Raw genomic sequence first — 23,432 nt, 5'->3', positions numbered from 1 at the left:
AGGGTCATTTTGGTCAATTTCTGAGACCGTATAAGATGCAAACTTCCTTTCCCTGATCTCATTTTGAATTTTCCAGTGCCTATATCAGGTTCTTCAAGACAAGACAAGCATCCATTTGCTGCCCAGAAAACAGACTTCACAACTCAGGAGCCACTTGCTTTCTGCTCTTCTTGCTCAGAAGGTCTTGATTTCTGTAGTGGGTGTCCACTCCACCTGTCACTTACAGCACCCTACCCCTTCTCCCCCTTCCTGGGTCTCAGCACCTTCCATTTTTCTTAGCCAGCTAAGGCTCATTCCTTGTGGTTCCTCCTGTCTCTTGGCCTCTCTCTCAGGGACTGCACCCACTACTCTCTGGGAGACAGCTCCGACCCATTCTTGTTGGTCTCTTGGGAACCAAGCTTCATGTTAATCACAGCATCAGATCCTGGTGCACGGGGATTGGATTAACCCATCCATTTCCTCTGTAGGAGGAAGGCAGCTGAGTGACTGACAGGTGGAATGCTGCATCAATGTGTCTATTTATAGTCTGTACCATTGCAACTGGGTGCTGCTGTGGAGGGAGAGCTGGGTGAGGGGAGTGACACAACCAGCGCAGCCTAGAGGAGCAATTTACTTCTGAGTCAGCAGCTTTGGGGAGGTGAAGGAAGGAACATGCCAGGCCAGAGTTCTGGACACTCAGCCCAGCCTTTAGGAGAGTGCAAATGGGGCAAGGTCTACTTTAAGGCACAAGAGTTAAGTGGTTGCCCTTTCCAGGGGACTGGGACCTGGGTTCCTTAATTCTTTGTCCACATCCATGGTCTTGACCGACCCTAAGCAACTTCCCCCATGCTGCCTAGAACCTCTCTGGGCCAAGCACCGAGGGCCACAGGCAACACCAATGCTGCTGCTAAGGAGCACCCCTGTAAGGGCTCTGTGAGGCTGTGGAGGTGGCCTAAGACAGGAGTGCTAGGGAGCAAGGGTACCCAAGCCCTAGCCAACTCCGTAGCCAGGGCTTCTCCGAAACCCTTCTCCTTCTCCCTAAGGTCAGGTATATGGCAGCCCCAAGGATGTAGACCCAGAAGCGGCACCCAGAGAGGCGCCTCTCTGTCGCTGTTAGGCTCTGGGCAGGGACCTCAAAAGCCACACAGCACCTGCTGTCCTCAAGTGCGGCTCTGTGCTTCACAGACATCGTTTCTGGGTAGCTGTAAACCAGCAAGTTAGGGCTGCTTGTTTTACAGTCGAGGAGGCTGAGGTTCCCAGTCCCGTGCCAGGCTGCACCTGCAGCGGCCAAACTGGGATTTCCTCTCTCCCTCCCGCAGCCCCAGTCAGCACCCCAGGCGCAGTAGGCTTTCCTGGACTTCCCCAAGGCAGGTGAGGGTCCTGGGGGCCGGCCGCCCCTCCAGAAGCGAGTAGTAGGAGGGCCCAGACGCTTCCTTCTTGGCACCCCGTTAGCAGGTTTGAGGAGCCAGGCTCGTTTACGGGGTTTCAATCCCGGGCTGTCCGCTCTGAAGAGGACAGCAGGTGCCCGGGTGACCTGCTCACCTGCGCTCGGAAGACAGACGTCCCCCGCGCCCGGCGAGGAGGCTGAGAGCAGGCCGGAGAACGCGGAGCGAGGGGAGTGGCTGCGGGTGCGGGTGCGGGCCGGGGGCGTCCGGCTTTCCAGGACAGCCTTCCCCGGGCCGCGGGGGTGGGGGCAGGGGCAGGGGCAGGGGCAGGGGGAGGGGGAGCGGACGGGGCGGGCCCGCGGTCGCCCCAGGGCGGCGGCGCCGGCCGGAGGGGGTGGGGAGGAGCAGCCGCCCTGTACTTCCCCTTCGCCGCTAGCTCTACAACAGCCTGATTTCCCCGAAATGATGGGGCGGCACCGACCAATAGGCGCCCTCGCGGCTCCTCGGGAGGCGGGGCCGGGCCTGGGTTGGGGGAATCCCGCTAAGTGTTTAGATTTCTCGCCGGCGCCGCTGCCCCGGCAGAGCGCGCCACTCCTTCGTCGAGGCAGGACGTGCGCCGGAGCCCGGCCGGGCCGAGGCCGAGGGAGCCGCGCCAAGCCAAGGCCAGCCGTGCCCCCCGCCCCTCGACCCGCGCAGCCTCTGCCTTCGCGCCGCTCCCTGCGGGATCGCGCTCGCCGCAAGGACACCGCCGCGCCAGCCGACCGGGACCCTCGGGCGCCGCGGGTGGATCGCGGCCGCTGCGGAGGTGAGTCCGCCTTCGCCGCGGGGGGGCGGTCGGTGGCGTCGAACAAAGGCGCGCGGGGCTCCGGGAAGCGGGGCCGACCCCCGGCCGGGAGAGTCGCGGGCGCGCGGCGTCGCGGGGGCCTCCGCGCGGGCTCCGGAGGGCGCTGGCGGAGCGGCGAGCCGCGGCGGGGAGGGCGGGCCGCGCGGCGTGGACCGCCCACGAGCCGAGCCTGCCGAGCCTGCCGGCGCCCGGCCGGGTCGCGGATCTGTGTGCGCGGAGCCCCCGGGCCTCTGCGCCGCTCGGTAGACCTGCCGCGCGCATCCGTTAGCGGTGCGGGAGACTCGGCGCCCCCAGCTCCGCGCCCAGGCCTCAGGTTTCGGGCTGTACGTGCAGGTGTTGGGGGGGGGGGGACTTGCTGCCTGAAAGGCCGGTGGACCTGCTGAGGCTACGCATGCGAAGAGGCGCCACAGGTGTTCCTTCGGCTACTTCGCGGAGGACGGGAGCCAGACCGGGAGGGGTACCTGGTCTGGGAGCAGCATAGAACAGACTGGGGGGTGCAGGGTCCCGGTAGAGTGCAGGGTGGTTGCTTGCCACCAGTGCACGGCTAGCTAGTGGTAGCGGCGGCAACTCAAGTAGGGGGATTTATGGGCATCAACCAAAAGAAGCCTGTCCCTTACCAAAGGATTTGAATTTGGGGAGGAAAGTTCTGGCATTAAAATATCTGTGTATTTTGTCTGTTTCTTCTGCACATAAATCCTGAAACTATCACTTGCACGCCTGTCTCCTCCCCAGAGTGTTTAGAGGATCGTGAGGGAAGGGGCTTAATTGTTTTTGCCCATGATGCTGAAAATATTTGGAGAACAGTTTTGTTCTGGTGAAAGCCTTCTTTCCCATGATTATACTACTTGGTACCTGGTGGAGGGCAGGGGAGAGTTAACTGAATGACCATGGGCTGCGGTGGGGGGGTGGAGGTGGGGGTTGCAGGCAGGGTAGTGCCTAAGGGGCTGCTCTGCAGACTCCAAACAGGAGCGTCTGTTTTCTCTTCACAGCCAACATGCCCATCACTCGGATGCGCATGAGACCCTGGCTAGAGATGCAGATTAATTCCAACCAAATCCCAGGGCTGATCTGGATTAATAAAGTGAGTGTCACCTTCTGGGTTTTTATGCCACTATTTTAACACATGTTCTTTGAGGGGACCGAAGCTTCAGATGCAGCTCAAAAACGGAAGTGATGAGGAGGAGGCAGATGTGTTTGTTTCCCAGTGGGTCCTGCCTGCAGGCAGTATGCAAGGGCCCAGCCTTGGGCCGCTCTGCCTTCTTCCCTTCCTTGGTATGGACAGGGCACTCACCTGAGGGCACTGACAGTTTGCATCAGCAAGACTCTCCCCGCATCTGCAGAGCCAGAGTTCTGGTCTCTTTTACGAGAGACTCCTGCAAACATACAGCATCCTACAGGGTTCCAAACAGCCAGGAGGCAGAGAAATGAGCACCTAGTGGTGAGAAGATGGCTGGAGGAGCAAGGGACCTGAGAATTAACCTTGCACTGCTGGCCCAGGCTCAAGAAACCTCATGCTGGTGCACAAACCCTGCAGACATAGTAGTAATAACAATATTCATAATAATGCTTACTGTCCACTCCCTATGAGCAAGTGTGATTACTGTGCTACGTCTGTTACTTACGTTGTGTCATTTAATCCTCACAGTAGCCCTGTGAAGTAGATCCTGTTAATAGCTCCATTTTCAGATAAGGAAAACTGAGGCACTGAGAAGTAGATAATGAGATGACACAAAAAGTGATCAAGTCAAGATTTGAACCTGAGCAATCAAACTCAGAAATCCAAAGTGTTAACCACCAGTAATGATAACAGTGAGACTTAGTCTTTATATTTGTCACTGTGATTTCTCATTTCACAGAAGAGAAACCAATGAGGGACCAGGAGGTATAGGGACAGTGCCAGTGTCACACAGGTAGTCAGCATCCAAGACTGGCCCAGGGCTCCCTCCCTGTGTAGGAGCCAGTGGTCCCAATTGTCCTAAGCATCCCCATTTAGTGGATGGAGTTTTCACTTCTGCGTTGGTGCTGAAAAGCCAGAGAGCATCCCAAGGTGCTCCTTATGGGTCCCAGCACACCTGTAACAGGCAGAGGGAGAGCTTTGGTGAGCTGATACTGCCATAGCTCTTCAGAACCCAGAGCCCCTTCTGAGAGATCTAGAATGATAGAGTAGTCTGTTTAAGCCATTCTCAGGATGGGTCAACTCAAGCCAGATGTCAGGGTGAAAAGGGGAAGTCAGCTTTTTCTCAGACTGGGGGGGGGGGGGGGGGGCGCGGCGGGGCTGGGCAGGCTCCTGCTAAAACCCTGTGGCTTCTGAGCTGACACAGCCTTGTATATATGTGTGTGTGTGCCATTCAGGAGGAGATGATTTTCCAGATTCCATGGAAGCATGCTGCCAAGCATGGCTGGGACATCAACAAGGATGCCTGTCTGTTCCGGAGCTGGGCTATTCACACAGGTGTGTGCCCTGGTCTCCAGCCCTGGAGGGCCAAGGAGAAGACTAGAGGAATCACTTCTATTAACACAGAGGCTCTTCATCGGGTTCCTTGAGATTGTGTACAAAATTTGGGGGTGAGCAGGGGGCAGATTTGTATTTCTGGGGAAAAGTTCCATCATTTCAGCAAGTTCTTAAAGGAACCTGTGAAATCAGCGTCTTCAGCAAGTTCTTAAAGGAACCTGTGAAATCAGCGTCTTAGAAAGTGTGATTTCAGGGAGTTTGTAGCTGGATTAAAGCTCCTTGGGGCAAAAGCAGTTGTGAGCCTGGATACTGAAAGACCCAAGTCTTTGATTTTCTTGATGTTTACCAAGGTCCTGGCCCAAGGCCCATCTGGTTGGCAGCCTCTTTTTATCCTTGAGGTCTGGAGCTCTTGGTCCATCTCAGATCAGACAGCACACCTATCAGTAACTGTTCTTTGATGCCTCCTCTTTGTCCACTGCTGTGTTTGGAAACATCAGATAAACCCTAGTCTTTATTTAATCTCTGGCTGCTAACAGCCCAAGCAGGGAGACTGGTTCTGGTCCAGCACCAGTACAGCCCGTGAAGACATACAGGCCCTCTAGTGCTTCTGGCTGGGCCCTTCAGAAAGGTCTGCTGGATGTGTCTGAGTCAAGCATGGGCATTTGAGAAGCCCCAGGGCTTGTAGAGGGTCACCCAGGAATACCGTCTGTTTGGCTAGTGTGGATCTCTGGCAGCATGAGAGCTTAGGGGTACTCTTGCCTTCCTCCTCCCAGGCCAGACAGCAGCTAAGGATTCCCACCTCTGGTCCTTATAGTCCTCTTCACTCTTCTGCCGACTAGGTCGATACAAAGCCGGGGAAAAGGAGCCAGATCCTAAGACATGGAAGGCCAACTTTCGCTGTGCCATGAACTCCCTGCCAGATATTGAGGAAGTGAAGGACCAGAGCAGGAACAAAGGCAGCTCAGCTGTGCGGGTGTACCGGATGCTCCCACCCCTCACCAAGAACCAGAGAAAAGGTATCCAAGGGCTCTGGATCCTTGGGAAGCTCAAAGGGAGGGAAGAAGAAGGGCAGCGGGGGCTGGTGTACCTGTACCAAGACTGATGGCCCATCTGCTTTGTAGAGAGAAAGTCCAAGTCCAGCCGAGATGCTAAGAGCAAGGCCAAGAGGAAGGTGAGTGTGGCCCTGAGCTACTAGTCTTTGGTCCCCCAGGAGTCAGGGTGGGCAGTGGGAGAAGTGCCACGGCAAGCCTGGGCCTAAGCTCCTTTCTCTTGTTGCAGTCATGTGGTGACTCCAGTCCTGACACCTTCTCTGATGGACTCAGCACCTCCACCCTGCCCGATGACCACAGCAGCTACACAGCTCACGGCTACATGGGGCAGGATTTGGAGGTTGAGCGGGACCTTACTCCAGGTGAGGTAGGCCAGGTCTGGCAGGAGGCCACACAAGGTCACAATGGGATGGCTCCTTCTTTTGGGTCCAGGAGGCAGCGTGCTTGAGGAGGGGGTGGCAGGTTGGAGCAGGCCGCGGGGTCAGGGATGCTGCATGTCTTGCAAACTCAGAAAGCAGCCAGTTCTGACCTGTGGTTTCTGCTGTCCCTCAGCATTGTCACCGTGTGCCGTTACCAGTACTCTCCCTGACTGGCACGTCCCAGAGATAGTGCCGGACAGCACCAGTGACCTCTACAGCTTCCAGGTGTCACCTATGCCCTCCACTTCTGAAGGTTTGTGCCCTTGCGGCCCACATGCCTGCCTGTTTGGGTCCTGGGGAGGGTTTCCTGAGGGAGAGAAGATGCTCAGAACTCTACCTGGCACTGACCGAGATGACTGTGCTGTGCTGGAGAAAAGAGGGAAGGGGGCCCAGGGGCTGTATTTGGGTCTGAGGTTGCTCAGTTCCCTGGCTCCTCTGCAGCCCAGTCTCTGTGGGTGAGGAAGGAAGCAAGGGGGTGGGAAGAGGTGTGGCTTCAGGGTGCGGGAGGCTGAGTCACAAGGACAGTGTCCTGTTCTGGAATGTCCATAGCAGGTACATGTCTGCTGGGAGGTATGTGTGTGTGTGTGTGTGTGTGCGCACACGCACGTGCGTGGTAGGGCAAGCACTATGGTGGAACTGCAGGGGCAAGCCTGGTTGACTACCAGCCAACCTCTAACCTCTCTGCTCTTCCCCATCCACAGCCACAACAGATGAGGACGAAGAAGGGAAATTAACTGAGGACATCATGAAGGTAAAGCGCATTCCTCCCTGAGCGCTCTTGTGAAGTGGCTGCTTCTTAGGAGAGAGAAAACTACTTAGAGCTCAACACATTGGAGGGTGGAGGCAGCTGCTACTGTGACCTGGCTGCTTGTATCATCCTATAAGTGCCACATCCACTGTGCCCTCCTTGGCTGGTGGGAAAGACACTGGGGAAGTGAGGACAGTGGGGAGGCCTGGTTTCTGACAGGCTGTCCTGGAGGCAGCCCTAGGGCCTGGAACCACTCTGAGTCAGCCAGCACCAGTGCCTGGTCCCTGGCCTGCGTCCTCTGCCCCAACAGGCCCCAGGCCTGCTGCCCTGTTAGTTAGGGAAGTGCACATCAGGTTTTAATAATCAGCTTTTGGGATCTGGGATCTGATGAGGGATTTTTTCCTTTTCTTTCTTTCTTTTCTTTTTTTCCTTAAAGCAAATTATTCTCCAGGGGTGTGTTTTTTTTTTTTTTTTTTTTTTTTTTTTTTTTTTTTTTTGTCCTGCTTCAATCTTAAAAGCGAATATAAAACAGTTGTTGCAGTAGTTGTACCCAGGCTGTGTTTCATCAGCATAGAAAACTTGAGACGTAGGCATAGCTCCCTATCTCTAGCTTTTCTTTTCTTTTCTTGACTTGTGATGCTGTTACTTTATGCCACATTCCTGGTTGGTATGTCCTCACTCAGCTGAGGGGGAAAGTCTTAGGAGATTCTGTGCCAGAGGGGAGATGTAGGAGCATGAGTCCAGGGCAGATCCACAATTCGCAGGCCCCTGTCCTAACCACAGTCCACATTTGCATCCATCTGAGAACATGCAAATGACCAAGGGTACGATGCTGGTAGGGAAGGTTTGGCTCACCAAGGGCAAGACCAGAGGATGAATCTGCCCTGGAAGTAACCTGATGGTTCCTTATTCCTCTGTCACCAGCTCTTGGAGCAGACGGGGTGGCAGCCGACAAACGTGGATGGCAAGGGGTACCTGCTAAATGAACCTGGGACTCAGCCCCCCTCTCTCTATGGAGACTTCAGCTGCAAGGACGAACCAGAAGTTGACAGCCCTGGGGGTAAGAAGTCCCTGTAGCTGGAAGGTTTCTCCGAGAAGCGAGAAACTGGCAGGGGGTGGGTAGGAAAGGGCTGGGGGACTGGGCTAGGGAGCAGGAGAGGCAAAGCATCTTTCTTCAACTCTTCTTGGTACAGACAGCTTACAAACTGGCTGCTGCTCCCACGTACTCAGGTCTGCCTGAAGATGGAGGCAGGGTGCTTACTGCCATGTGGGGACAGTAGAGGCGGCTGTGTCTGTGGCCTACAGGGATAGGGCTGAGGGGCAGGAGGGGAACACACCTGTCTTTACCCTCCATCCTCATACAACCTTCTTCACATCTTCTAGGGTATGTTGGGCTGATCTCTTCAGATCTGAAGAACATGGACACCAGCTGGCTGGACAGCCTGTTGACTCCAGTCAGACTGCCCTCCATCCAGGCCATTCCTTGTGCACCATAGCTGGGCCCTGGCCCCTTTGACTCCCCTAGGTGTTGAGCAGGACCTGGCATCATGGTTGCCATGATGCAAAGAAACAGGATTCCTGTGGGCTCCTTGACATGGCAGAGAATGACTCCATTGCTGAGCAGGGATGGAACCTCCCTCCTTAGGACAGTGACCCTTTAGGTTCTGTTAGGCCAGGGTCTGGGCTCATCTTGTGGGGTAAAGCTGGCCCTGCCTCCTGGGAAGATGGGATTATGAGATTGATGTGTCAGATGGAACTCTCAGAGAGGAGTCAGCCTCCAGCTTTCCCCCTCAGCCCGACTGCCTTGAAAGGGTCTCGCTGTTGCTGAGGTGGCCCAAGGGAACAGACCAGTGACCTCAGAGAAGCACAGCACCAACCCCAGGGCTGGCTCTGCACTAAGAGACAATTGCACTAAGGGAATCCTGTTCCCAGAGACCCTCCCCCCCTTCCCAGCTGAGCCCTAGGGACTGTTCCAAAGCCAGTGAAATGTGAAGGAAACGGGGCCCTGCAGGACAGTGCTCCCTCAGCTGTAGAGGAGCTCCGCCCTGCTTGGGCTCAGGGGCTTGGGAAAGAACATGGCACTTTTTCTTGTGGACCTTGCCACTTTTCTGATCAGAGGTGTACACTAACGTCTCCCCCAAGCTCTCAGCCTTTACATTTATTTATGTTGTGCCTTGCCCTGCGCCCACCTGCCCCCTCAGGCAGGCCCTGGCAGCCCTCAGCAGGCCCTGGGAGGGAAGTGGGAGCGTCTTGGTGTGATTTTTAAAATTGGAAACGCCATCTAACCACTAAGTCATGTGTGACCACATATGTACATGTGTGTAAATATGTACATTTATCTTTTTATAAAAAGTTAATTGTTTATAAAGGGTGTGGCCTTTTATTTAGAGATAAACTGCAAGTGGTTTTTTTTCTTACAGAGACATTTTATTTTGATGGAGTCATTCTTGGCATCCTGCCTGAACTTGACTGGGGGGTGAGCAGTGACATGCATCTATTGCAGAAGCCTTCCAGTTATGTTCATAGAGAAGATGACAAGAAAAAGGGACAATCACAGTACAGGGACATGCTCATATAAATATAATCACTTGCCCTTAGATTTATAGCCAGGCTGTGAGTTGAACTGGGGCTCCAAGGTCTGGACAGTGTTAGGTTTTTCAGTTCTGAGTAATGTGTCCCATAAACTATATGTCCTGCTAAACTCAAATCCAAGGGTATTCAGATGCTACTTCAAAAAGTTAACAATTAGTACTGCATGGTCATGGACAGTTACAACAGACACCAGCCCAAAACAGGTTCCTGAGGCCTGTTGTGGTGGGCATTCCTTGTCCGGTTTTTGCAGTGATGAAAATGTCCTCTCCCTCTGTACTGTCCACTGTAGTAGGTAGTGGCGAAGTCACATGTACCAACTGAGCACTGGAAATGTGGCCAGTGTGATGGAGAAACTGGATTTTAGTATATGTGCTGAAGTGAGCACAAGAAACTGAATTTTTAGTTAAAATGTAAATAGCCACATGTGGTCAATGGCTACCATACTGGACAGTACAGATAGATACTGGGTTGGGGACAGATCTGAGAGGCAGAGGCTGGGGTTGTTGGAGAACACTAGGGATGGACACCTGCCAATTCAAGAGTATTTTACCATTCTGGTGGCCAGCAATAATATATTGGTGCTAAATACAAGACCTGTAGTGTACCATGCACAAATGGGCTAAGAAAACCTTGGATGACCTCACAACAAGCAGGTTTCCTTCTCCCATGTCTCTTCAGGGTTCTGGCTGAACTTAAGCACACAAAATCTTTATGAAGCAGTATATTTGATCAGAAGAGTTTCTGAAAACCACAGGCTGGGAACCACTGCCATATGGCAATGCCCCCTTCAGATAAGGCCCAAGTCAAAGGAATGTCTAAGGGCGAGAGTTCTGGATATGGACCTTTCTCATGTCTCCCCCACCCCCATCCCCAGCCTCTGGCCCTGAGGCATAAACAGTACCCAGTAGTAGGCAGGCTGGCCAAGGGAAATCAGCTGATACAACTCGCATCATCTAGGGAGTGAGGTCATGGCGGTAAGGAGGTTCCTCAGAGAAACCAAGCCCTGTGGATGCTTATCTATAGTGCAGTCCCAGAAACTGGACTTAGATCCTGTCCCTCGGCCCAGCCCTCTGGAAGGAATATGGGCCCCTGTGGGGAAGGCAAGGCTGAGTGAGAAAATGATGAAAAAAAACCTAGAAAATGAGCAAGGATCAGTCTGACATTCTGTCAAACTCAAAGTATTTTTGCCTGATCTTGGACATGCTCTTTGAATAGCAGGTGGCTTCCTGCCAGGTGGGCCTTTTGCTTGTGGATGCCTGGAGGGACCCCAATATCAAGCTCTTCCCAGTAGAAGATCCACCTGGATTTTTCACCTGGGAGTAGAGGGATGGATGAGATGACCTTTCTCACCTCCAAGGCCGAGCCCTTATTGACAAGTATTGGATTAACTTCTAGCCTTGTGTGGCTTCTAACTGGAAACTTGGCAAACTCTTGAAGGGGGTGATGACTTCTCTAGCTAAGGATGTTGGGGGTGGTGTGAAACCAGGTACAGTGGGCTAAGGAGGGATGGGAGGGAAGGGATGCAACCCAGAGCAAATGGCATTGACTGCTTCTGACCTTTCTGCTCTCCTCTGGTCCTTCAACCTAATCCCTGACAGAGAGTAGGCAAGCGGGTATGCTGAAGTCCCAGGTAGCTATGGCAATCTTGCAAGGTCTGATATGTGATGTTAGTTTATCACTTAAAAGTTATTAAAATGAAAAAAAAAAGTTATTAAAATGGGAGAGGAATTCTATCCATTAGCCTTCCAATCTCCAAAGCCAAGGTGGAGTCCTGACTTCTTCTAGCTCTTCTTATCCCAGGAGTCCTAAACAGTTGCGACTAACTCGAAATATCTAGGGATGAACTCCCAAACTCTAACTACTCCCCATCACAAGGGAGCTGGGTTCTGGGGACTGGGCCTCAAGAAGCAGTGTGGGATAGAGCCAGACCTTCCAAGCTGTCCCATCACACCCTGCCATGGACCTCGGCTCAGGCCTCACAGGGGAGACAGTAACTGTGATAGCAGCTGACTCTAACTCATTAGCCAGTTGGTGCCCAAACGGAGCAACACCAGTATAACGGGACCCAAATTTGAGCATAATATTTTAAGGTGATTCTCAGGGTCTGTCAATGCTTTTGTGGCTCATTCTCCAGAGTTTGAGTCTAAGCACTAGTGGTGGAAACTCTTGGCTAATCAAGCTAGGAGGTCAATGAAAGAACTGTTTTGTTGGGGTTGTGGTAACATTGTCATTAAGGACTACTTTCTGTTGGGGTAAACTGGCAAATTGGGGCTTGGTCATACCAGCTAGAACTCTGGCTAAATCTATGGACATTCAGGGGGCATTTATGGTTAGTTATAGGTTTCATTGCCTTACTCCAAAGACATCACTTTAATTGGGCTGATTTATTCATTTAGCTCACTCGACAACAGGAAGAAAAAGAGAGCTAATATGTTAGCTGCCCATAGAGAGGGTCATGATTACAGAAAATCTTCAGGGAAGACAAATGCAAACCATCCCTTCTTCATAAATTAGTCTTCAACATCTGTCAGTGGGCTATGTGCAAGATAAGAGCTTCCCCAGATTTCTGGAAGTCAAAGACAGGAAAAAGTCCTGCACCTGGCTGGAGGTAGAGTCCTTTCTTCTGGGAGTGAATCCCACTGGTTGGTGACATTGAGTCATTGCCAGGCTGCCACTCTCTGGGACCATTTGGACTTCTTTCACACTCTTTGTACAGATTCCAAAGTTGTTACATTAGCAGGGTACACATTTCCTCAGCAGCCCTGTGGAAGCACCTAGGGAGGCTTTGTGTCCACCAGATGCAATGCTCTTGCTTAACTTGGGCACGACTAACCCTCCATGATAAGGATGCATGAAATTCACTAGACCTCTGCACTAACCTTTCCCCACTTATGACAGTGGTCACAAGGGCAGGAGAATGGCAGGGGGCTGGTGCACTCTCTTTTTCAGGATTAAACTTACTGGGCAGAGTGACATGTGTCTTTGTCAGCCAGGCTTCCCTTGTGAGGCCAAGTCTAAGGCAATACAAGGGCATAGTTGGCTGGCCATGTGGTTTTCCTAGCTCCAGGCAGCTCCCAAGATACTCATTTCTGCTGATTTTCTGGTGGTAGGGAATTGCAGAAGCAGCTCCTACTTCTGTAAGCTCAGTGGGGAGGCAGGCCTAGGGAGTCTATGCTAAGTTTCATTTTAGTTGGGGAGATACTAGAGGTAATGAGACAAGGATATAGGGATTGAGTATAAGAGGAGAGGCAGACATCCAACCCACCATCCCTCCTCTATTTCCACAAGCTCAGAAATGGGAGGAACTGGGAAGGACCTTCAAGTCTGGCCAGGAAATGACAACAAAAGTCCTGGGTGCTCACCCCACAGCAGGTGCTATGCCAAACTCCCACATGCACTGTCATACTGGTGCCCCACCACAGCACCTTGTTTGCAGACCAGGTGACGAAAGCTCAGTTGGTATAGGGCGCTTGCCCCGGATGACTCAGCTAAAAAGCATGGAGCCTGGATTCCAGCCCACACCTCCCTATGCCCAGAACCCAGATGAGTTCCACCATATTAGGCTGTTGGCAGAGAAGGAAACTGAGGCCTGGGAAGGATGTTTGGGAGAGCTTGTCTGGGACAGGGCACTAGCACTTCAAGCCAAGAGAGCATCTGGGGACACAGAGGGAAGGCAACAAGAGTTGCATCCACTCTGGATACTGTGGGACTCCGGCCCTGTTCTCCTTCTTCCTGGGCAACATGGCGCTGCTGCTACAGGCCCCTGAGCCCCAGGAGGTGGGGGGTAGCTTGGTCCTCAAGGGAGGGATGCCTTACCTATGCCCTGGAAGCCACCTGCATTTTCAAGGGGTGGGGCTCCGGGGAGGGTAGGACACAAACAGGGCTGTAACTTGGCCTCAGGGCAGGGGCGGGTTGGCCACCCCAGCGTGTTTGTGAACCTGCTTCCAACTGCAGGGGACTCTGGCCTGCTAGGCCTTATCTCAGCTCTAGGGATCAAAGAGGAATTTTCAGCTGCGCTTCTGTCTGAGTAAGGCAATGAGAACTCTCCTGTTCTGCTCTAAACCAAACCCTTCATTAGGTCCTGGGGTACTCAGAAATCTGAACTCTGGGTGAATGTATAAGCACCAGGACTACTCACAGGTGCATCCTACTTCCAGCCATGAGACTAGAGTCTCATAGTCCTGGAACTATGGCTGGCTGGAATCTAACCTGGCTTCTTGGTCCCTGAGCAAATACAGCACCCCTGGCATCTGGCTGGTTGCTGTCCTATACCAGGGGAGTTCTCAGACTCCCTGGCAAGCTTCCTTCAGGAAAAGCTCTCGCTTGCCCTCCAGACCCCAGCCTAGATAATGGGGTCCTTACTTCCATTTCTGGACAATTGCCTTGGATTGGTCTGGGTTTCCTTCTCAGTTTCTGCCCTCTCCTTTTCCCTAAAAGCCACGTGGATATGGGAGTGTCTAGTCAGATACCACTTCTCACTTGTACTATCAATTAATCCTGAATCTGCCCAGAATTACAGTAGGTGCAGTGAGTTCTTCCAGAGCAATTAAAAATAATCAGCCACATCTTTGCTAAGAGTCGTGAAGGGATATGTCTGGGAACTTAGTTCAGGAGCAAAGTAAGTGGCCAAGGCCAAAGGAGTCCCAGGGTGCAGGTGGTGGGAATTCTGTACTAGGCTTTTCTGAGAAAGCTGACTCTATGGGATGAGGGATTTATATGGATACACAGTTGGTGTCTGGGGACCAGGCGTGGATAGGGAGGTAGTCGTTAGGCCAGAATAGCTATCACTTTCCTAAAACTAAGAACAAGTCAAGAAGTCATGTCACTTTAGCCACACCAGGGTAATGGTGGATTTCAGTCCTTGCTTGTGGGAGGTGAAGTGTAACTGCCTCTGCTGAAGATCCAGAGCTTCTTTCCAAATGCTCCTTCTGGACTTTCAAGGGTGGGGAGAAGAGCTGGATATCAGGATGCCGAGAGCCAGGGTGAGGGCTGTGCTCCTAGGTATGGAGCCTGACATTCTTAGATAGGGCGTGGGGACAGGACAGAGAGGAGGGCCTGAAGGGGTGTCCAACTTTCCAAGGCACCCTTCTGTCATGAACTGGCCAGCAGCCAGAGTACTTGGCTCAGGAGACCATCTGCCCCTATTGGGGATCACTCACTAGAAACCCATTTTTGGTCTCTGGCCAAACTAAGACATGTACAGGGTGCCCAGGGGCCCTCTTTTAGCTGATGGCCCAGAAAAGCACAGCCTCACCATCCAATGCCTGTCCCCTTCCTCTCTGCCACTCCCCTTGTGGTCTGTGGGGACCCAATCTCTCCAGACTGGAAGCTCCCCAGGAGCTCTGTATTCTCACAGTGCTTAGGCAGGACTGGCACTTGAGAGCATTTCCTGTAAAACCCCAAGTCAGCATCTGCTTACCTGTTCTGTCCACTGCCCACCTGGCTTCTCTGAGTCCTCCCGCACTCTGGGGACAAGCGAGGCTGGACTCTGGAGTGCAGGGGACAGACTGAGAGGCAGGAGGACAAAGTAGTAACTAGCTCTACCACTGCAGAAGACCCTCGGACCATGACCAACCAGCAGCCAGAGCAGAGGCTGCTATGTCCCACTCCATGTAGTATATCCCATCCACGTCCCTCAGCAGGACTGCTGGGGGAGACATGAAGGCAGAGTCATTAATTACTTTCTTTTATTAAAAATGTACACTAGTAAAAAGTTTAATTGTACAGAATAAGAAATACAGATGAGTATTAAGAGACACATTAATTAAAGCTACCTGCAATACATCACCCAGGTAATCAGGATATTACAGTTTTTAGAGACTCGGGCAAACATGATTTCTCACTCCCCCATACAGGTATCTAGAAGCTCCATCCCATGCAGACACAGGCATTGTGTCCATGTGTGACACGTCTGCTGGCAATGCTGCAAGCAGGAGTCTATATTCCCCTACACCAGCCTGGGGCCCCTCCTCCACCCACAGATCTCTCCACGCCCACATATTGTGCAGAACTTGGCATCTAAGAGTCCAAAGAGCTGGCTGTCCAGGCTGCAGAGGTAATCTAGGGTAGATTAGGAGGTACAAAGGGCCTTGGATGTAGGGTAACCAACTGTCCCAGTTTGCTCTGGACCGAGGTGAGGGATTTTCAGTGCTACCACTGAGAAAGCCCTGGGTAAACTGGGGCAAGGTGATCACTGTACTTGGAGAGCCAAAGGCTTTGTCCAGCCCCTCTCTCCTTGCCCTGCCCACAGGCCACCCTGCTGGGTCTCAGAAGCTCCGGGTGCTCATCAAGCAGCTCTGGGACAGAGGTTCTCTCTGGTGGGCCCCTAAGTGTTCCAGCCTAAGGCCCAGGGATGGAGAGGGGAAGGGGAATGATGATAGGCATCATCATCTGAGAGAGGATGGCCAGATGAACTCTGGCTGTCCAGAGTGGCCCGGGATGCAGCCATAGAGGGGCTCTGATACTCGGCCAGCTACTCCTCCAGCCTTAGAGCTGTCCTTAGACCTCAGGATCTGAGTCCTCACAGGACAGGCTCTGGCCCTAGTTCTTGGAAAGTGCAGTATCTCTGGGTGGGAAGTGCTCACCACCACCCCCCCCCCGCCTCCCCCCGGAGCTTTCCATAGCCCTGGTGCAGCCAGCCTCATATCCTCCTCCTCTGTGTCCAAACCTGCTGGTGCTTCCTGCTCAGCTTCTCTCTACCTAAGGCTGGGAATTGGGGAGGAGAGAAGAGGAGTGCAGGACAGGTTGAGCTGAGTGAGAAGCAGGCAGGTGGCAGAAAGGACCTCTCTGACACAGGTGGGAACATCCTGATTGTGATCTGGCCTGTCTGTGCCTGAAGGTGAGGCCCTTGGAGAACCCAGAGGAGTGGCAGCATGATGGTCCACAGGGGAATAAAGATGTCCACATCCTAATGCATGTAATCTGTGAATATGTTATCTTAATGGCAACAGGGAATTGAAGGTTGCAGATAGAAATAAGGTTGCTAATCAGCTATGTAAAATAAAGAGATTATCCTGGATTATCTGGATGGATCCAGTGTAGTCACTTGAGTGTCCTTAAGTGGGGAAGAAGGAGGGAGGAGAGACAGAACCAGGGATGTGGCATTATGTGAAAGAGTGGACCAGCCACTGCTGGCTTTGAAGATGGAGAAAGGGTCCACAAGCCAAGGAATGCAGGTGGCTTCTGAAGGGTGATAAGAAAGGACTAGGAAACAGATTCTCTTACTAGAGCCTCTGGAAAGGAATGGAGCCCTGCTGACACTGTGAGTTTAGGCCAGGGAGACCGATTTTGGACTTCTGACCCACAGAACTGTAATCTGTGTTGTTTTAAGCCACTTAATTTATGGTACTTTGTGACAGCAGCAATAAGGGAAACCAGCTGAGGGATGCAGCTGCCCCAAGTCCCTTGGTTAGAGTCTATCTCACAGAGCCCCAGAGTCTCTCTGTGGCAGACCCTATTCTGTTCCGGGAGTCACTGAGACTCTAGTGTGCTGGGCAGAGAGTGAGCCTCCATGGCCTAGGTGGGTCAAGAAGGATGCCTGAAAAATAGTGGCTCTGCTGGACATGTCTACAGGTAACAGCTTCCTCCTTAAACCCACCCCCTTAATCTCCAGTGGTGCTGGCTCTGAGCTGTCCTAGAGGAGGTGCTCAGAGGTCAGGCCACCCAGCACCTGAGCCAGGGCTTGGTTTAAGATTCCCAGGGTGGGCTTCTGTCCTTTTCCACACACGCATTATACTTATAGCACTCTCAATCTTTGGTTTCATAAGGGCATCCGATTTAACTCAAAAAAAGCTAGGACTAGGGGGAAAAAAGTTTTGAGGAAAAATCCCTAAATTGGATGTCAGCCAGATCTGCATCAAGTCCTGGCTCTGCCACGTACTAGCTGTGTTGCCTCAAATGAGACCTCCTGTAGCCTCAGTTTCTTCATCTATACAATGGGTATAACAGCTTTTGTCTTACTGCCTCACAGGGGTAGGTAGCACAAAAGAAAACATGCTGCACCAACTGAGATGCTGTTTTTATTAATAAACAATAGCGATCACAACCACACATGTGCCTTTAGAGGGAGTGGATGATCACACATCCTGTGTTGAGGAAGGAAGGGTGAGGGCACATTCATCAACTCCTTTTTGCCCCAGGCAGGAGGCTGCACGGCCTGGCCAGGAGAGGAGAAATGCTTTTCTCTCTCTGAGCCCCTCCCTCGGAGCTCCCACCAGACATGAGGCAGAGCCACTCTGCAGCCAGCAGAGTGTCCTCCCAACCACCACAGATGGGAACTTTTGTCCTTTTCCTTTTTTCTTAAGGAAAAAAATTTTCTAGAGTTTCTTTTAGATTGAAAACAGCCCTCCTTCTCATAAAAACGCATTTTTTATAGGAAAAAAAAACAGAACATGAAATTATACACAATATAATTCCAATCTAATGCATATATAATGTATAATTTTATGTGAAATACCTACTGGAAGAAATGCTTCAGAACACTAATGGTGATTACATTTGGGTGGTGGGATTATAAGTGATTATATTTATTTTTTATGTTTCCATAACTTAAAAATGCTCTACAATGACCTATAACTACTTTTACAGTCAGAAAAAACTTACATATAGTTATGTGTCAAAAATGCCAGGGACCTCCTTTTATGGGGCCACAAACTGGGGTTGAACTGGAGTCTGCACAGGTAGGAGTCCTGGCCCAGATAGTTGCTTGGAGACTCATGCCTTCCCCTGCCTAGCCCCTGCAGACCTGGTGAGACAAGAGGCTGGACAAGATGCTCTTGAGGGTCCTTTGCAGCCCAATAATGAAAGACTTCACCTTGCTCTCATCCATCCCTGCTCCCTGCCCAGCTTCTGGGGCTCCTCTGTGCCTAGAGAATTCCCTACTCAGGCCATTCCTTACTCAGACTTGCCCTGGGAGTCCCTGCCTCCTGGCATTTGCCTGCATCACAGGCTGCACTTCTCAGAGCCCTGCCCTTCCTTGAAGAACAAAGCCTGGCAGCCCCTGTGCAGCCTGCTGGCCTGCGGTGACCCCGCTTCCCTCTAATTCGTGCATAACAATAGCTGCCATTTGATGACTGTTAATTTTAGACCTCTTTGCAAAAGTGCTCTCATTTAATCCCAGGCCACCAGCTACTGCAGAGACTAAAATATGAACAGCACCCCCTGGGGTTGTGCAGTGTGGGGACCCTATCTGATTCTCTCTTGCCTCTGAGGGATGTATTGTGATCTCAACTTTCAATGGCAATATAACTGAAGCTCAGAGAGCCCAAGTGAACTCACCCATGCTCATGTGGTTCATGTGTGGCAGAGCTAGGACTTGACCACTAGTAAGTTTGCTTCAAGCTCACTGCTCCTCGCCTCCCGAGTGGTGTCATCCTCAACAGCTCCCACATTCCAGCACTGAGGGGAAGGAGGGTTGTGAATTGAACACACAGAAAGCACCCAGTGAATGTCTGGTGGCAGCAGTGATGATCACAATGAACTCAACCAGGGTTTATCATTCAGTAAACAAGTCTTCTCAGAGCATCCGGAGGCTCTGGGAGCAGTGACAGGCCTATTCTGTTCCCGCTCTATTCTGGCACCCAGCAATGTCTGACACATTGTATATGCTCAGTGAATGACACTGAATCCATGACTGTTTATTCAAATAATAAAACAATAAAATAAGTACTATGAGCTAATATCTATGGAGTGCCTACCATAAGCCAGCTCTCAGGGAGCCTCCAGGTGAGCTGAGGGAAAATATAACACTGGTGAAAAGGGCCATCCAGCATGGGGTATAACCTCACAAAAGTATGTCTATGTATAGGCCATGCCAAAGAATGAAAGATGATTAGCAGCAACCCTAAACCTTCTACCATGTTAGAGGCCATACCAGCAGCTGTCACCATCGCAGCTTGAACACAGCAACTGCCAAAGCACACAAACCCTGATTTTTCGTCTGCATCCACGTTCAGACTACATCTGGATGCTCTTTGCCTCTCCAGGCTAGACAACTGGAATGCTGAGGGCTGTAAGGCAAACAGTTGTAGAAATTGGCAATATTTAGCTTGGAAAGAAAGAGGAGGGTCGTCTGTAACACCTGATGAGCTAGCTGCCAATGGGCGTCAGCTTAGGGCACCCCCTGAGGAAGCCTGCTCTAGCTGGCTAGGCTGTCTGGAGACAGATCAGAGGAGGGAGCCTGGTGGGCTGTTTCTCTGGCACCTGATGAAGCCTTACCTTTCACAGCATATACTCTACACACTTGTTCACACAACAAACATTCATTGGCTGTCATCCCTGGCCTATTCCAGTCTAGAAAGATAAAGATGAATAAAACAAGTCACAACCTTAGAAAATGCCAGGCCCTTAAGGTGAACTACTGGTCAGGAATCACTAGTAGGCCTTCCCCAGCAGTGGTGACATGTCAAAGGATGTCTTCCAAACCTAAATTGCATACCAGTCTGTATCTTCCACTCCCTCCAAGGTCCCTTGGTCTGCAGTAAAAGCTAAAAGCTACAAGTTAGCAACCAGTGTGGCATCTTGAGGAGTTTTGTTTTTGTTTTTGTTTTTTGGAGAACCTATTTTTATTCCTGGTTGAGACCCTGAGTATCTTCTTTCCATGTAGAAGAATACAACGGTGTCAGGGCGCAATGAGGTCAATATCTGCTCCTCAACAAACCATCCCCACCGGCCCCTGGGCCACCACTCTAATCCCAACTGATGAGGAGCTGAGCCAGCCAGCTTTCCTCAGGACAGATGATGGCTTCATGAGGAAAAAAAAAAAGAGGCTGGCTCAGGTACAGCCTCCACTACAGCCCTGTCCACACACTGGATTGAACATACGCACACTTTTATTCCTCATTGAGAGACAGTAATTATGCATAAATACACACAACACATATGTTCAGTGTTTTTAATAACATAACGTTCAGCTTAATAAGTGTAAAATATAAAGCAAATATTTGTATAACCACCACCAGGTCAACAGATGAAACAACACCAACCCCCTCTAAGACCCCCGTGGGCCCCTCCTTATCACAACCTGCACCCTCTCCTGTGGTCATGCCTAAACTGACTTTTGTGACAGTAATTTTTGTGTTTTCTATAGTTTTACCTCTTCTGCCTATACCCTTAAAACAATACAGTCCGGCTTTGCTAGTGGTTAAACTTTGCCTGAAAGGAATTATACCATATGCATTCCTTTGTGCATATTATGTTGACGAGAGTCAGTCATTCTTACAATATTATTATCCAATATTACAGCTATTGCAAGTCACTGTAGTTCATTCATTTTCATTGGAAGAATGTTGCACAATTTCTGTGCCTTCTCTAATGCTGATGATAGGCATTTGGGCTCTTCCTGGTGTTGTGTGGATAGTGTCACGCACATGGTAGGTAAGAGTTTGGTCAGAGCAGACTCTTGAGGAGTGGAGCTGTTGGGTTATAGGGATGTGTATCTTCTTTACCAGATTGCCAGATATACTTTGTTTTTCTTTTTAAAGATTTTATTTATTCATTCATGAGAGACACACAGAGAGAGGCAGAGACACAGGCAGAGGAAGAAGCAGGCTCCTTGCAGGGAGCCCGACGTGGGACTCGATCCCAGGACTCTGGGATCATGACCCTCGAGACAAAGGCAGATGCTCAACCACTGAGTCACCCAGGTGCCTCTATACTTTTAAATTCTGAAAATGGTTCTCAGGGAAATAGTGCTGTCATACCCCGCTTTGCCTGGGGTAGAGGAAATGAGGTATGGCTGCTCTTGCAGCTAGATCAGATCAGCCTACCTTCCATCTTCAGCACCTTGTCTCCTCCAGCCCACACACCCTGTGCCCTCTGGTACCCATAGCTCACGGCCCCTTGGCAGCAGGCTGGGCTCTGGCCTCCCTATCTCGGGGATGCAGTTGAGTGGGGGTGGGAGGAGGCTGAGAATGAGGAAGTGGAAACTAAATATGAGGGCCACAGAGAAGTCCGGTTCACAAACCTCAGTGTTTCAGCAGCACACTCTGTGGGAGAGGAACATGCAAGCTGCCCGTGTAGCAGCCCTAGCAGGCGCCAAGGTGCACTACCAAAGTGCACTTTGCCCTAGGTTCCTGCACGTAGGTGACTCCACGCAGTCTTCACTGTGCACCAACACTGACAGTGACATGTTATCATCCCCACATCACAGATGAAGGCATTGAGGCACGAGATGCAGAGTGACTGCCAGTACAGTATGGCAGTTCATAGCATGGGATCTGGGCCTGTGTAAAGTGGGTTCAGCTTGTGGCTTGCCTACTTACTGATGCAGTCTTAGGCCAGTTAGCTGACTTCTTTTGGTCTTAGCTTCCCCATCTATAAAATGGGGCTGACTCACTGGGTTACTGAGTTAAGATTTAACATGAAGGGCACCTGGGTGGCTCAGTCGGGTTAAGGTCATAATCCTGGGGTCCTGGGACCAAGCCCTGTGTTAGGCTCCCTGCTCAGCAGAGTCTGCTTCTCCCTCTCCCTCTGCCCCCCATCCTGCTTGTGCTCTCTCTCTAATAAATAAATAAAATCTTTTAAGAAGACAGAGATACTTTGAAGAAGGAGCTTAGCAGAGTGTCAGCACAAAGGAGAAATGAGCAGGACTATGAAATGGGACCTCTGGAGTTCCAATGTTGACAGCCAGCGCAGGAAGTAGGGTGTGGAGGGGGAGGGCACAGCTCCTGTTAGCAAGCTGGGACCAGGCCACCAAGCTGAGGGAGCTGATCCAAGGCTGTGTGAGAATGGTCAGTGGAGTGCTGGCAGGGTGGACTCTGAAACGCAGGAACCCAGGCACCTTTGCCCAGAGCTTTCTCTCTATCTGCGGTTGCTTCAAAGGGCACTGATTTCTGACAGGGAGCAGCTGGATCCCTGCACATGTGAGAGCTTCAGCCCTTCAGGCCTCCAGGAAGCTGCACTGGCAGGCGGCAGCAGTGGCAGCCAATGGGCAGCAAAGCCTGTTGCTAAGGTCACTGGTGAACCTTATTTGGCGACATGGGGCTGACCCTGCATTCACCTCTTAGAACCCTGGGAAACGCCAACCACAGATGTGAAATGAACGTCTCCAAACCACAACTGCATTTCCTTTGAGAAAAGATTCGGCTCTCTTCTCCAGCCTGCCTCTCACGGGTTGGACGCCTCCTGTACAACAGCTTGCAAGCTCAAGAGAGAAAAGTCTGCTACAAACCCATGCTGGGCAGAGAAAGGGCAAGGGGCTATGGCCCCAGTGGCCCCAGGACCCATCAAAGACCTCCAAGTTTTCTGTTCTCACCCTGGCAGCTGCCGACTCCTGCTCAGGCCTCCCTGCACACACCCTGAGGAGTTTCTGGCCCCACTTCCTGCAGCTTTGGGAAGCGGCTGGTATGAGGAAGACCCATGGCACGCAGGGAGGAAGTGGGCCTGCCCGGGCCCTTACCATCTGCACCGGCCACACTGCTTTGGTGCAGCTTACAGCTCAAACGGTCGGCGGTTTCTGTTTTTCACCTCCCTTTTGTGCATCTCTAGTCTAACACTGAATAAGGGAAACTGTTGCCCCACCCCAGACAAATGTGGGAGAGAAGCTGTGCCTTCAGTATTTCCAAAACAATGCTCTTTCCTCATATTTGTACACTGCCTTCAAGTCTAGAGACTGTGCTTACATATGCTGCTGTCTTGTTAGATCCTGTAAGCCCGGGGAAGGTAGTAATAGTGATGACTGAGCCCTCATCATGTGTCCGGAACATGACTTAACTCACAGAACCCACTATCCTTTTTCCTACTTTATGGGAGAGAAAAAAGGAGGGAAAGAGGGATTCAGTGATTGGCTCAAGGTCACACAGCCTGTGAATGACAGAGCTGGGATTTTTATCCTAGACAGCTCGATTCCAAATTTCTATTATCTTCTGTTCTATTGCTTTTCAAAGCACATACATAAGAACAAATCCCATTTACAGTGAGAAAGTGAGGCTAAGATTGAAAGAATGTAGGACTTGAAGACAGAGCTG

The 23,432-nt window shown here is 51.5% G+C and overlaps 2 protein-coding genes across 3 annotated transcripts in view; one reads left to right on the top strand and one right to left on the bottom strand.

The window, feature by feature from the left end:
* RAD50 (RAD50 double strand break repair protein) overlaps positions 1-23,432 on the bottom strand; it is a 230,493-nt gene that overhangs the window by 146,269 nt on the left and 60,792 nt on the right. The gene's annotated exons all lie outside the window — the stretch shown is intronic.
* On the top strand, positions 1,929-9,244 carry IRF1 (interferon regulatory factor 1). The gene is made up of 10 exons (XM_025433191.3): positions 1,929-2,169; positions 3,198-3,289; positions 4,561-4,660; positions 5,500-5,676; positions 5,782-5,831; positions 5,939-6,071; positions 6,262-6,381; positions 6,830-6,879; positions 7,801-7,936; positions 8,260-9,244. The coding sequence occupies exons 2-10, from the start codon at positions 3,203-3,205 to the stop codon at positions 8,370-8,372; spliced, it is 966 nt and encodes a 321-aa protein (XP_025288976.1). The 5' UTR covers positions 1,929-2,169; positions 3,198-3,202; the 3' UTR covers positions 8,373-9,244.

Source organism: Canis lupus, chromosome 11 (genome assembly GCF_003254725.2).
Source record: "Canis lupus dingo isolate Sandy chromosome 11, ASM325472v2, whole genome shotgun sequence".
Taxonomy (NCBI): Eukaryota; Metazoa; Chordata; class Mammalia; order Carnivora; family Canidae; genus Canis; species Canis lupus.
The sequence above is the reverse complement of the archived record's forward strand: the minus strand, read 5'-3'. Positions and strand labels throughout refer to the sequence as shown.

What these genes read in the sequence shown, in the direction of transcription:
- IRF1 (XM_025433191.3), top strand. Translation starts at nt 3,203, where the DNA reads ATGCCCATCACTCGGATGCGCATGAGACCCTGGCTAGAGATGCAGATT. An exon ending in GGCTGATCTGGATTAATAAA is followed by an intron (nt 3,290 to 4,560) that starts GTGAGTGTCACC and finishes TGTGCCATTCAG; the next exon opens with GAGGAGATGATTTTCCAGAT. An exon ending in CACCAAGAACCAGAGAAAAG is followed by an intron (nt 5,677 to 5,781) that starts GTATCCAAGGGC and finishes TCTGCTTTGTAG; the next exon opens with AGAGAAAGTCCAAGTCCAGC.